The sequence below is a fragment of the Salarias fasciatus genome, chromosome 13, assembly GCF_902148845.1.
Source record: "Salarias fasciatus chromosome 13, fSalaFa1.1, whole genome shotgun sequence".
NCBI classification, from domain to species: Eukaryota; Metazoa; Chordata; class Actinopteri; order Blenniiformes; family Blenniidae; genus Salarias; species Salarias fasciatus.
The window spans coordinates 7,039,796-7,054,933 of record NC_043757.1 but is presented as its reverse complement, the minus strand read 5'-3'; the positions used below and the strand labels follow the sequence as shown (position 1 = coordinate 7,054,933).

The following is a 15,138-nucleotide window of genomic DNA, read 5'->3' as shown; positions in this document are numbered from 1 at the left end:
ATGTTATTGAGCTGTATGTGGCCTCTGAGCTAAAATGTGTTTGACTCTCCTGATTTAATCTGATGTTGTCAGGAACATATTAGTGCTTCAGTTTCACTGTATGGATTGAAATATTTTACCATTAGATAATTTTGGCAGTAAAAGACAATGTTCACTGCTATAAGTTTCGGTTTGCTAAGACAGGGAGACCAACACTGGACAAATTCAAAATACTTTTCACAAATGTTTATGACTTGTCGATGCAATATGACAACCTGGACATTTTTAAATAATCCTCAAAAATCCTGACACTCTTCGCTGCCTTCTGGTCTCACAAATGGCTGAGATGTGAGAAAAGCTTCCATGCAGTGTGACTCAGACAACCAAATATTCATCATTTACCCTTTTTCTTTATGAGCAGCCCCAAAATATCCAATAATGGCATAATGGCAAAAGGGCCTATCTCACAGATTTAGATAACAAATATTCAAGCTTTTTAATGAAGCAATACTTTTCCACAATAAATAACATTTAATTTTTTGTTGCATCATTTGCAGCTCATAAGTCACAAAACTAGAAAATACAGAATCTGAATATATCAAATTAGTTGTGTAAGTCTGTCTTTCAATTTTGTAACTTGTCATAATGATTGCAGATCAAAACATTATGCCAGAAGAAACAGATTCATCTGTATTGGTCCTTTTAAAAAAAACGAGTCACTGCAAAATACCAGATCAATTATCTTTTCTATAAGTTGAAGCATGAGAGCAATTATTTATTGTAGATCTTTTTTTTTTTTTTTTTAATAGAAACAATCTTGCATCCACACACACAAACATCAGCAATTGTTTTATTTACACGGACTTACAAAATAAATCTTACATAACATGAACAGGATATTTAAAAAAAAAACACACAATTCTCCCTTCCTGTTGTTTGTCTGGAGCTTGATACCAACTGCATGACTGACACAGCAGAAACAAACATGGAGGTGAATATGCACACGAGGCAGTGCTACCAAGGCTTGGATGTAATTTACTGAAAAAAGAAAAAAAATCTTACATTTTTGATGCAGACGTATGAGAGAACATTAAAATAACTTGTTTTTAAGTTTTCAACACGTTTGCCTCTATGTCAGATTGTTTGCATGACAGTCACAACCACTCTTCAGTTCAGAGTGAGATTAGATGCTCCTGGGTTTTCTGGTCTTTCGCTGAAAAATCCAGAGATCAGTGGTCGAAGCAGTCAGGAGTCGCTGGTGGTTGAGTGGCTGTTGCTGGAACCCATGGAGATGCTCTGTTTCTCGCTCAGTGTCTTGACAACGGTGGCGGCAGGAGACTGCAGCACCTTCCGCGAGAGCCTCATGCGGCCGTCTGTCGGGTCTCGTCCGAAGTACTTCACCTGGGAGCAGAACCGTATTTAGAGACGAACAGCCGACAGTACTGACAGTCTGAGCTGACGGACACGTACCTGAATCTCCTGCCCCACGTCCAAACCCAAAGCACTGGGGTGTTTGATCTGAAAGAGGAAAAAACAAAGTACGGTAGTGATTCTTCGATCCATCAGACACTCATAAAGTCAGACAAACTGTTTAAAGGCAGATTTACTGACCCGCTTGTGGTCCAGCTGTGAGTTGTGCAGCAGCACAGCACTCATATTGGGGTACAGTTTCACCATCACACCAATATCTCTAAAAACAAGAAGAAAGTCCAAATAGTATGCATGAAAATGACGCCTTAGCTTAAGTTTTACAAGAAAAGGATGTAAAATATCATTAAAACATCTTTTTAATGGGACTTTTTACAACATCTTATTTTCAGAGAGAAATTGTGAGTAAGTGTAAAATGCTGTGGTTTAGTTCACCTTATTTCTGTGATGGTGGCAGTGTAGACAGCGCCGAACTCCAGCTGCTGCTCTTGCTGAAAAAAAATATTAGAGTTTCAGATTTTGCACAAATATATGCATATTAAAACAACATAATGTTTTCATGTTTGATGGTACAGCTTTTTACATTTTTGTTATAACATATTTGCATCTCAGTATGACATGAAATTCTGTCCTGAAGTTTAAAATGTTTTTTTTTTATTTAAAAACAGTAATCACAGAAATGTCTTTACTCACAAGACAAACAGTGACCCGTACTAGAAAGATATGTATGGGATCCTGGCTCAGAAACATTTTATTTAAAAAGGAAAAGCCTGTATCAACTTTAAATGTGGTCAAAATGACTGTCCTCTTCATATGGACTGTGAAATGTTTTGATATTGGCTGGAGGACCAGCGTCCGCAGGTTTGGACTCACGTCGTCTTTGCAGATCTCGTGAATAAACTGCTGGGCTTCATGCATGGCGCCAGGCGTTGGTGCGAACACTGAAAAAGTCTCCTCATCCACCTGACTTATTGTTACACCTTCAAGAAGAAAATGAAGCAGGGTGCAGTTGCAATAAATGATTTCAGGTTAATTTCTGTGGAACAGGTTTCCATGAGTAATAAAAAGTAAACAACACAGCAATAATCTGTCACAATCCCGGCTGAATTCTTTTTTATTTTTTTTCGTTCCATACATGTTCTTGTTACCTGTCTGAGCCTGAAGCCGGCGAAGGTTGTAGCCACCCGGACCGACGAAGCGAGCTCTTCTGGACACTGGTACCCTCACAGTTTCTATCAGTGGACAAAAATCCTTGCATGTATTACAACAAAAAATGTCCTTCAAGCTTTAAACGTTTTATTGTAACTCCTACCATTTATCAAATCGAGAGCATTTGATAACTAAGGAAAAGTTAAGAAACAGTGCTTCGACCCATTTCACACCCATTACAGTGGCTCCAGTAAAATTCACAACACACACTTGTAACATGAGCTTCTGAGTTAAATCAAAAATACACAGTAATGCTGAAAAAAATGCCAGATACTGTATTGAATTAAGATATTTCAGAGAAACAGCAGTGAGTCACTGTTACTCAGAGCTTCAGCACTTTATTGTCAGTTATGGAACTCGGTGTCGCATTTTCTGGTCTTTTTAGCTTCTGAATTAGATTTTTCTTCTTTTGCACTGAAGACAGATTAAGTGAGAGAATGACTGAAAACATCATCTTGTGCAGCATCAACCTGGTGAGACTGTTAACTTTTGATGAATCGTTACTTTTAATCTGTTTGAGAATGTTTTCCTTGAGTGGAGGGTGAAAGGATGAGGATGATACTTCTGCCGCTCAGTTCTGTTCATTGTCAAGGGGATGACTTTTGGCTGAATGCTGGACTTTCTAATATTTTTCCCCTCTCAACATAATGATTTTATTTAGTCTCAGAGTGCTGGAGATGATCCTGTCCACCCGAGTGGAGGCAGGACATACACTGCACAGGAATTCCTTTGAAACCCCAGGAACAGGGAAAAACATGCAAACTGCTAACAGTCACTCTCTGCCCAACCCAAACTCAAACCGGTGACATTTCCATGATGAAGTGAGTGTGACCACTTTTATAAACCATCAGTAAAAGGCAGCATAACTCTTCTTGTGCGAGTTAGGTTTGTTTCTACTACATAATAACATTGTTGCATTGAAACAAAGTTTTCTCTGACTTTTTCCGCTACTTCACTTCCTCTGAAGTCACAATTCCAGACTACAGATATGAAATATTACACTTTTATAAACACTTTTTAATAAAAAGAAACAAAGCCTACCGATCACAGGTCCGTTCTCTTTCCTGCGCTCTCTGGGTTTTGCGATACATTTGTTCATGATGCCCAAAATTTCCCTTTTTGCCACTGAAATAAAAGAGCATCGAAACAAAATACATCAACATGCTGGCTTCTTGTTTTTGTATGAAGTTATTAGTGAAATGTTGATGTCTGTTGAAGCACCTGTGGCCTGCTGGATGGCCTCCATCACCACCTTCAGCGGTAACCCCGGTATCTTCACATCTGCCTGAATGTTGGAAAAGAAACGGGGACAGGAATTAAAACAGACAGTGTTCATTTACTGTCAGAAACTGTTGAGTCGGCAGATATTTTAAAGCAAAACTGTATTACTATTTACTTTCTATAAACGTAATGAATACAAATTAAAATAAGGTCTCGCAATCATCAAAATTAATCTGACTTCCACATTCTCAGTAAAACCTCCACAGAACCTGAAATATGAATCAGTTTAGCAGAAGAGGGATGGAAAGCAAGGTGAGATCTCCCTCATGCCTCTTGGTAATACTACAGCGTTAATAAATAAATATTTACACTGAAACATCCAAATATCCAAATCCAGGAGTAATATTCCAAAAGAATTTAATTCTAAGTTGTAAGTCAATCTTTGTTGTTCCCAAAATTTCATACTGAAGCTTTTGTTGAGAAGAGCCATTAAAAGTGTGTACAAGTAGTATGCTTTTAAAAGGTATGTTTAGTCTATAAACAGTCTAAATCATTGTTACATTTCTGCATTACAGTTTGATTTGTTGTCTTATTGCAAGTATTTTTCCCCCAATCACTGAGTTGTAAAACATGATTTTCCACTTAAAAATTCACATATAAAGACTGATGTCGAGTTTTTTCTCCAATCATATCCTTCAAAAAGTTTAGATAAAAAAAACTGATGGATCAACTGCACGTGAAAGTATTTAATCATGATCTTTCAGTAAAGAAGAAGACGATATTAAACATGTTATTACCTGTAAAGCAGTGATGCCTTTATTTGTTCCTGCTAATTTGAAGTCCATATCTCCCAGGTAATCCTCTATTCCCTGTTTAAAACCAGAAAATCTCACATTAGGGATCTCTCCTTTTTCCATCACAAAAAAAAAAAACCAACTTGTCACCAATAAGAGAAAGTTTCACACCGACCAGAATATCTGTTAGTAATCTGTAGTCTTCGATCTCAGTGGGCTTGTCTGGGTTGGCTTTAGAAATGAGGCCAACAGCTACACCTGCAACGGCAGCAGAGATGGGAACACCTGGAGACACAGACGTGGACACGTGAGGGAAACGTTAAAGTAAGAGTCTCACATCGTCATGAGAGCAGAAACACACAGTCGCAAGTGTTCTGACCCTTAGCTGAGACGGACTGTTCTAGCCTTTAAAAACTTCAATGGTTTTTCAGTTTTTATGAAATCATTCTTCAAATCATACAAATATAAACCATGCATGCAAACTCCACGTTTTGATCCAAATTTCCCCAAATTCCTTGTTTTATTTGTACAACTGAGAAACAAAATGTGATTCCAGTGAAAAATGTTACCGATTTGTACATTTTCTCACGTTTTTGTCTTGAGCTGTTTCACCACAGTGAGATCAGATTTTAAGCATTGAGCTGTTGAATCGTTAGTTTTCCAATCGGATTTCTTTTGTGCCGATAGTATTATGCATCGTTAATTTGACGACAAGTTACCTGCATCCATGAGAGCAAGACTGCCTCCACAAGCTGAAGCCATCGAGGAGGATCCTGAAAGGAGAAAAGGAGTGGAAAACATGATCTGGATATCGTAACCACAGTTACAAACTACCGGACATCCCTTCACTCACCGTTTGACTCGAGCACCTCAGCTGTGACCCTGATAGTGAACGGGAAGTCCTTCGGAATGACCGGTCTGAGAGCCTTCTCAGCCAGCGCTCCTGCCAGCACACAGATCAACACACAAACGAGTCTTTACTACAGTGAACATCAAACGCAGGCCGAGGACGAGAGACGAAGACAAACCGTGTCCCAGCTCTCTCCGGTTCAGTCCGCCTGTCTTCCCAATCTCATTGGTAGCGTATGGAGGGAACTGAAACGAAAAACAAAGCAAATTTTAAATGAATCTTTTCAACAGAACCAAATTAAATCACATGGACAATTAGTGTGACTTTAAGATAGAAAAAAAAAATTCTCACTTCATAATGTAGCATGAAGTTTTTGTCTTTGACTCCACTGCAGAAAAGATACAAAAGATGAGGAATAAACAGTCTCATTTTAGTGATTTGTTTACACACAATGCTGCTTTAACATGCATTAATCCTGTTGGTTAATTCCTCATTCAAATGACGAAGGGAAACAAGCACATTTACAGTGACGGTGATTAACGTGCGCTACTCTCGTGACTGTGTGGATTCATGTGCAGGAGTCAGTTATTGTTCTACCTCAGAGCTGTGGTGATAATGTCTGCTTTCACACTGGACTCCAGGGAATCGAACGTGACACTGCTCAGCACCTGCAGGAGGACAGCAAACCACCCCAGGCAGTGTGAGCGATCGCATTCTTTTCAAACCGCAAAACGTCTTGAGCATCAGAGGAAAATCAAAGCTCTAACTCCTCCTGCTGTCTTTATAATGAAAACATTGATATTTGACATGTTTTAACTGTACAACGACTAACAAATGATTACTTTTCCAACATGAAGTTTAACTACTGGGTGTGACTTAAAGAAAAATAGTGAAAGTTTGAATTTGACCCAAACCTGCGTCTGTCCTCGCTGAAACAACGCTGAGCCATGGAGAGGCTTAAAAAGGTCAACGTCGCAAGAAATGTTCCTTAAAGTGGTCAGCTCTCTCCCATCACACCTGACAACACATGCAGGGAAAATCAACCACATTTTATTGCATTTCGCGGGCCAGATCATTTCTCATGAGCATTTAGAGCCAGTGCAGGTCAGGATGAGCTTACCTCCTGTACTCGTTGAGAATTAACCCGCGGAAGACTTCTTTGCACACAGTGTTGAAGGACTCAATGATCTCAAAGGGCTCAGCTTGTGGGAATTTTTCTACAGAGGAGAGACATTAGACTGTTCAAATTTGTGATTATGAGAAATAAGAATAGCAAAAGCTGAAATTCTTGCAGTGGATCACCTTTTAGGTTCTCTTCAACTTCCAGACGAATTTTGTTGATTGCTTCATCTCTTGAAATCTAAAATGCAACACATTACAACTGAGACAGGAGACAGTTGTAACCCCATTTTGGTTGTTGAAGCTTTTGCACATCTTCTTATATTATGAAAGAATACCTGTTGCTTTCCGCAAGCACACACTCAGATCAATGAAAAGCCCAATAAGAAGCAGTCAGATGTTTCAAGATGCTACATTTCACTGCTGAGTCTATTAAAACTAACAAGAGAATCAAGTAACCTTTGTCATTTCACTCTAAGTGTTTGAAATCAAACCACACTTATTTTTTGGGGAAATGTGTCTCAATTAATCAATAGAAGACACATGGAACTAGTTTGTATCAAAGTCCTTAGTTTCAGTGATGTCTGAGATTTTGAAAGAAATCTGAAAAAGTCAAAAACACCTCCCCAGTGGCAATCAACTCCTTTTACTGCAAGACTGCATTTAATTTGATTTCTGCAATGAGCAATGCTCCTTTTTCACTAATAATTTCAACTTTCAACATCTGACAGTACACCAGTTTTTTTTGTGATTACACATTTGCATCGCTGCACGTCAATTTAACAACTAGTATGACGGCTCAAAGCTCTACTTTTGTTATTTCTGATTTTTGTACAATCATAAACAATCCAGCAGTTTTGGTTAACACGAGTACGCATGCCTGAACTTGTTAGTAGTGATGGGATAGAAGTAAATGCATTCTGGCTGAATAATGTGTGAGAGAAACAGAGGAAATAGTGGCTGCTTCAAATGATTTTACCAACAATGAGTTACTTAAATGACCACTGAAGAAACAAGAAACAAGGAAGAAACAAACGTGAGCTCACAGTGTTGCCAGGTTTTACCTTATCGTGACTGTAATCAGTAAAAATGGCATAGATCCCCTCAGAAGCTGCTCTGTAATGGTAAGAAAAGGGAAATTCAGAAATTTCTAACATTTGTAGCTCTATAAATTGTACTTCATTTGCTGAGTTTTGAGGAAGTGGGATAAAATATTTCCTCATAAATCAATCGGTAAGACAACTTTACAGGAAAATCACTGAAACCAAAAGGTTTCTGGGTTTTATCCTGATATTTTACATACAGTGATTATAATTTTCATTATCTGCTATTTTTAGGACAATTTATCTCAAGCAAACAGTAAAATCTCTGCTCTTACTTCCGAACTTGCTCAACCATGTCATTAGGAGCTGAAAACATCTTGATGGGCGTGCGCTTGGTGACCTTCTGCTCTCTGACCAGCTGCTGGATGGCGAAGATGATCTGCTGCGTATGTTTGACTCCCACCTTCACCGCATGGCAGAAGTCCTGCTGCAGCACGTTCTCCGCCGACGCCTCCATCATCACTGACAGTCAGCCACATGAGGCAAGTGAGCCAGGCAAAATTATGCATAGAGAAGTGTTGCATATTCTGAAAAACTGAAAACTGCACATGCTGAGCTTGTTCAATGGGAAAACATCTGCATCTGAAGGATTTGAACTGTTGCAAACAAGTTAACTTTTCAATATGGTTTGAATGACAAAGTGTTACAAATTGCAAAAAGTCAGTAGAAAATGGAGAAGTTAGCAGCTTCATAACATTAAGACACTGACAGGCAACAAGGCCGCATACGTTGCAACAGATTGTCATAATAATATAGTAAACAAAATCTTCAGAATGTACTAGAAATGCCAATGGACATATTACAAGATTAGAAAATAGTGACAAGAAGTACAATAAAAAAGAAAAACTTGACGCAAAAAATAGGCAATGATAAAAGCAGCAAGTGAGGTCTTAGAATTAGATTAAAAATGCAGTGATGTGGGTTTTGCAGAGAGAAATGGTGCTATCCTTCAGTGTCATTAATCTGCTTTGCAAGCAGTTCCATGACTTACCCACTTGACTGCTGGGAGCTCCGGCCACTATCAGGTTCAGAGTGCTGGAAGCCATCTCTGCCCTCGTGGGGTTGACCAGCAACTCTCCATTAACCATTCCCACACGCACAGCACCTGAAGCGCAGGCAGTTCAAACAGGTCAGCATATCGCGCTAATCAAATGTGAATAAACTAAATCGGCAGATTAAGATGTGTTAAAGTTAAATCTGCTGTGTGTTTCTCACCGATGGGTCCATGCCAGGGGATGTCGGACAGAGCCAGAGCTGCAGAGGCTTTTATCAAAGGAAATAGATTTAATTAAAGTTCTTAAAACACAAATAAAGGAGCCTCTGAAACAATTATGGCTGAAACATAACTTCACCTGCATTAATAGCCAACACATCCGGATCATTAACGCCATCAACAGCCAGCAGGTTGCAAAGAATCTGCAGGACAAGACAGTAAATATACACAAATTAACATTTACTTACAAAGAATGGAAAGAGATAAAAATAAATAAATAAAATGAATCAAAAAGAATGTCAAACTGAACTGACCTGAGTGTCATAAAAGTAACCGGAGGGGAAAAGTGGTCTAATCGATCGATCTGTGCAAAAAACACAAGATTGAGTCAAAGACATTCACAGTCCCATATTGTGTAGAAAGTCATAAGAACACAGCTGACCGATCAGTCTGCTGGTGAGGATCTCGTTGTCGGTGGTGCCCAGCTCTCGTCTCAGATAGTTGGTGGGGATTCGGCCGGCAGCCGCTGCTTTCTGTCTGTAGTCCACCTGTTCATCAAAGCCATAAATATTTTCTTATGTCATGTCAACACCGACGTCTTAATCATCTACCAAATAAAAAATACATGTGGTTTCAGCAGAAGTGTTGAACGTACCACGAGAGGCATGAACTGAGACGGGGAGGGTTTGGTTTTGCTCACAGCGGTCACCATCACAGTCGTGTCCTCCATCTACGTTAGATTTGTACATTCGAATTAAATTCCACAAATTTTGCAAGTAGAAATAACATTAAATTGCACATAGTCCATTATTTTAGTAGTTTATCACTATGATGCATAGTAACTCAAATGAAGCATCAGTCAGTTTTGTTGTTAATCAGAAAAACATTTTTATTTTTTACTAATTGCATAGCCCTTTGTATCATTAGTGCTTCCATCCTCTTGAAAATACTAGAAGATTATTAAGAACGAATGCACTGACTGTAGTGTGAAAAAAAGTAATACATTAACATTAGGTGAATAACTGAAAAACATAGAAGAAAAAGAAAATGTGGTTGAAAGGAATACCTGCACCACAGCAGATCCATCAGCAAATCTAGCCAATCTTCCGGAAGATATTTCAAGTTTCCTATAAAAATAAAAGTAAAATAAATACATCAAAACATCAACAAAGTGATAAATCACTCTCACTGCATGCAGTAGCCACTGTACATGTGCGACCTACCTTTACACTTGTACAATATAAATGTGCCTGATAAAAACGTCCTGTCATAATGTTAAGGCTGAGCTGAGATTGTCGGAGGTCTTGATTGTTCTAAGTGAATCCACTCATTTAGCACATCCACCACGATACTCACTCAATCACAACCATCGGAAATAACTGAATATTTGCATAATACCTAGCTTAAGACTATCGATATGAGTTGAAGAAAATACTTTATTTATTTAGGCGTGATTTCCCTTTAGAAATGATGCAGCTGTGTGGAAAAACATCAGCAAATGCCAACTACAGTAATTCAACTTTAAATAATGTATTTCTGTTGGACTGTGATCTTAAAACACACACACACTCAAAATCAATGCACTGTTTTCACATAGTACAAGTGTACCTACTGAAGTGGCATCACACGCACGCAACAGTGATAAACAACTAGATGTTTGATCCCCAGTCAAAATCAGAGAAAATAGTCAAGTCGACTCACTTGTCTCCAAGTTCCACTCGCACACTCCGCGGGTTTGTGTGTCTGCTGTAAACACTTTGGTGACATGAGCGTGCATGGAGGCGAACAGCCGCGCGGCTCAGCTCGAGTAGAAGCCGCATTTTTAACGAGTCACGCACAAAAACACATTAAAAAATTGCTCCTGCTGTCGCTGCCTTCACAGCTCAAGTGTACATGTGGGCGCTGCCATGACAGTTCGTTACATTACGAAGTGACGTAGTAAGACCGCGTCCTCTGATTGGACGGGCGGTGGTGGATGTGTAACATCGGAAACGTCCGACAACCATGAGAAACAGTTCCGTTTTACAAATTACACCGGGGATATTTTGTAGTGAATCCAATAACCAACTACAAAACAGACTATAAACAACTACAGAAAGAGATTAGATTAAATGACATTTCTGTTCAGCCTTTCAAACTGGTCAAATCATCAGAAATATGAAATTATGATGAAGATTCTGTCGGAAGGAAGGAATGGCGTAGGTAATCGCAAATATTTATCTTGGAATTTTGAGAAGAAAATGTTGGCATTTCGAGAAACTTGCTTGATTAACACTGTTTGTCCAATGAGAGAATGAGATCATTATGTATTATTAACACGTCTCTTCATTGTAATTCTGTTCTTTGGATCTATTCCTCTGGTATTTGCTAACAATTTTACTTTTCTTCATTTGGTAATGTCATTTTAATGTTTTTGAAAATATCCATGTGTTATTTCTTATAATAGTTATTTAACTCTGAATATATTAATTCATTTCCAACAATTTCTATCAACACAAATTATATTAACAGCGTGTTTTAACTATGTATTTCAGCTTTGACAGCAGTTTCAAAATATGCATGTTGAAAATGGTACCACTAGATGTCAGTATTATAAAGATAACTTTTATTACAATTACTTTCATGCTAAATCAACTTAGCTCCTCTTTTATATGTATGTGTGCATTTCACTGTATCTTTTTTAGTGCTGTCAGTTTTAATCGCGATTAATCCAGTGAGGTCTGCCAATTGGGTCAAAGAAAAGAACTAGAGGATAATAGTGTTTTTCCTGACTTTGGGACTTATTTATGAGGATTAGATTCTTCATTGCGATTAATCTCAACTTTAAAAAAGTTAATTGTTGACAGCTCTCCATGAATTAATCACGATTAATTGCGATCAATGCGATTAAAACTGACAGCACTAATCTTTTTAATGTAATTTCCGAATTACAGTGTTTGACTTAATTGGCACCAGATCATTCTCTTTCAACATATACACACTTGAAATTGGATCTTCCAACAGCAAAAAACAGTTCTTACGATCCTAGACATATTTTCAATGTTTTTGCACAAGATCAACGACTGACAGCCAATGTTAATATTGCCTCATAAATGACTTCATTTTATTTCTTCTTAACAACTCATGCAGACTCCTGCGTGCATGAGCACAACAAACTGTGCACAATGACTGTGACCTTTCCTGCTCATCAGAGAGTAACAATCAAATTTAGTTTACTGGCACAGATTGCAGCACTCACTCAGAGAGCCAGCTCTCTGCAGTTGTTATGGCAACAGATGAGTGTTAACAGCATCCCTAACACTCTCCAAATTACTTTCGCGCAAATGCACACACGCACAGAAAGCAGCTAATTGCAGGGGAGAATAGCAGGATCGCACACAAGCACACAAATACTGGATCCCACACAGTCACACAGTCCCATTATTACCGTAGTGTCTACGAGTATTATCTTGTTTCCATGGCTGCAGGACACAGTGAGATCTCATTAATATCAAGCAGAGCCACAGACTCTGTGTGTGTAATGGGGCAGTCAGTGTCTTGTTGTGGACCACAGTGAACTACAGCAGCTCAGTGGAGGATGCTGCAATGCTGTGGTTTTGAAGAAGATTCGCTCTTTGATGAGCTACAACATAGAGGTTGGTTGACTGCTCAGAGTTAACCGGTATCTGAACACACATTTGTTAATTGACCTGGGACCTTTGTGAACTGTCAAAAAAAAAAAAAAAAGTCACAACATTGTGACATTAAAACACATGACAATACATTACAACAATTGGTGGTTTTACTAGATGCTTTCATGTTTCACAAGATGAAAACAAGGTAATCTACTTTAACTCATCATTCACATGCATGCAGTGTCCACGGGATTTCCAGCAAGAGAGTTTTTAAGATTTTCTGAAAAATCAACAATGCAAAGTTTTCATTAAAATGTTAGCAACAGACGATAACATTTCTTAAATACAAAACTGTTTCATGGCTGTGTGTTGTAACTCTTGTCCACTGCGGAGTGAACACCTTTTATGATACAGCAATATGTATTTTTGTTCTTATCACCAAAAAAACCCATTGTTGATCCCATTTAGCATGGACGTACATAAAGCTTGACGGAGCCACAACACTGACAGCTCTTGGAAGCTTAAGTGGTAAGGAGTCATGTTCTTTGTCACAAGCGTAATAATTACATTGTGGCAAATGGCCAGGTTCCAACTCATAGTCTCTGCAATTTCAGAACATAGCAGGATAAGCATAACCTGTTTCTGAATATGATTGTAACATATTCATCCATCCAATCATCCATCCCTCCGTTAGCTCGACTGCTTTATTCTATGGGCAATTTAGAGTAATCTGTCACCCTCATATGCATTTTATCCAATTAGATAAATTTCTAACATATCTAAAGCTAGAAAAATATCAAAATGACATCTGTAATTGCAGATTTTATAGATTAGACTTCATGGTCCGTAATATTTGCAGATCATATAACACTCTATGGGAACAGTAGAGAGCAACTGGAAGACAACCTTTAGAGGTATGCACTGGAGAGAAGAGTGATGAAGGTCCTTAGAGACAAGACAGAATACATGTGTGCAAATGAGATGGAGGCAGGCGGAAAGGTGCTGATGTAAGGAATGTAGAGAGTGAAGGTGGATAAACACAAGTTCATGGAATCATCCATTAAGTGCAATGGACTGGAGTGGAGTGGGTGGAGGCAAGTGTCAAAGTCTCAGAGCTGATATGTGGCAAATGGATAGCAGCAAGACTGAAAGTGAAGGTGTATGAGAGCAGCTATGAGTTCTGGCTTAGAGAGGGCTGTGGTGTATTAAAGACAGCAGGCTGAGCTCTACATGACAGCCATGAAGATGTTGAGATTGGGAGCGAGCAGGATGGACAGGATTGAAAATTGAACAGATCAGAAGGACGGCTGGGTTTAAATGAATCATTCTACAAATAAATCCATGTTGAGAAGGTTTGGCCATGTGCTGAGGAGAGATAGAGGAAATACTGGAAACAAAGATGTTGGAGATTGAGCTGCTAAGCTGGAGGAAAAGACCTCAGGGAGGATTCCTGAATAAAATGATCGACATGGTTGGTGTAACAGAGTGTAGAAAGGTGTGAGATGGTGGCAGCTGATTTGCTGTGATGAAACCCTGAAGGAACCAACAGAAAGATAAAGATTATACCATTATATTGCAGTTTGTTTTGCATTTACATTTCCTGAGGATTTATTGAATGCAATTTTTCAGAAATCTATACAATGTTGGCCAAAAAGTAATTATTCCTGCTATAGATTAGCTGCTGATAGATCACTCAATTATTCAGTGGATTGATCGGTTTGTGAGGGAAATCCCGTCCAATTTAAATCAAGATTGTCTTGGCTTGTTTTGTACAATCGAAAGTCCAAAATCTCCAAATGGTTATTAATCAGTTGAAATGATTTAATTGTCACTTTTCAGAAGCTGCTCTCATGAGGTTTTTGGCATTTTTTTTTTTTTTGTCATAAAAGTATTTCACTAATCATCAAGATAGTTGCAATGTAGTTTATATCTAATTATAGCTTGATCAAAACAAAGCTTCTTGTTCTTCTTTCTATTGCAGTAAATTACTATGTCTATAAAATTGAAAATGTCATAAAGAGTTCAATGATCATATCATAAATATAGTACAAATAATAATTGCATTTAATTCAGAGGAAAAATAAACGCATGCTGTTTTAAATTACACTCATTATACAGATAGAATTGGATTAAATGTTGTAGTGCTGCTTTCCCTTCTTTAGCCTCATACATAATGCTCGATGAGCTTGTTCAATTAGATTTATTTTTGTTCAATTAGATTTATTTTTGTTCAATTAGATTTATTTTTATTTTTTTAATTAAATTAAGAGGGCCATTTCATAGACAGCATGCAAAAAGTACTTTATAACTGGAACAATTCACAACTAAATGAGGTAGTGATGATTTTTTGAGGGTTATGCTCTTATCATGCGTGGAGTGTAAAAAGTTAATACTGTTGGAGAAAATTGTTCAATTAAAGATTGTTTTTCATTCACAACGAGTCTGTGTTTCACCAAAGAATTACTTTTCTGTTTTGTTTTGTGTTTAAACAGAAAACTGTATTCCTCTTCACCAAACGAGTGGGAAGCCATAACATGTTCATCAATGACAAATCATTTACAAGAGTTTATCAGTTCAAATATACGGTTTTGATATATGTCCAAGCTGT

The 15,138-nt window shown here is 38.1% G+C and overlaps 1 protein-coding gene across 1 annotated transcript; it reads right to left on the bottom strand.

Moving 5' to 3' along the window:
- Nucleotides 1–815: 815 nt before the first annotated feature.
- pnpt1 (polyribonucleotide nucleotidyltransferase 1) lies at nt 816–10,824 on the bottom strand. The gene is made up of 28 exons (XM_030107567.1): nt 10,618–10,824; nt 9,983–10,043; nt 9,572–9,646; nt 9,359–9,464; nt 9,231–9,280; nt 9,056–9,119; nt 8,919–8,966; nt 8,695–8,808; nt 7,979–8,165; nt 7,665–7,716; nt 6,784–6,841; nt 6,602–6,698; nt 6,396–6,498; nt 6,079–6,149; nt 5,833–5,869; nt 5,660–5,726; nt 5,485–5,574; nt 5,351–5,404; nt 4,807–4,916; nt 4,635–4,706; nt 3,838–3,901; nt 3,658–3,741; nt 2,556–2,639; nt 2,281–2,387; nt 1,843–1,898; nt 1,591–1,669; nt 1,450–1,497; nt 816–1,380 (listed from the first exon to the last, which is right to left on the bottom strand). The coding sequence occupies exons 1-28, from the start codon at nt 10,734–10,736 to the stop codon at nt 1,225–1,227; spliced, it is 2,313 nt and encodes a 770-aa protein (XP_029963427.1). The 5' UTR covers nt 10,737–10,824; the 3' UTR covers nt 816–1,224.
- Between the last annotated feature and the right edge of the window lie 4,314 nt (nt 10,825–15,138).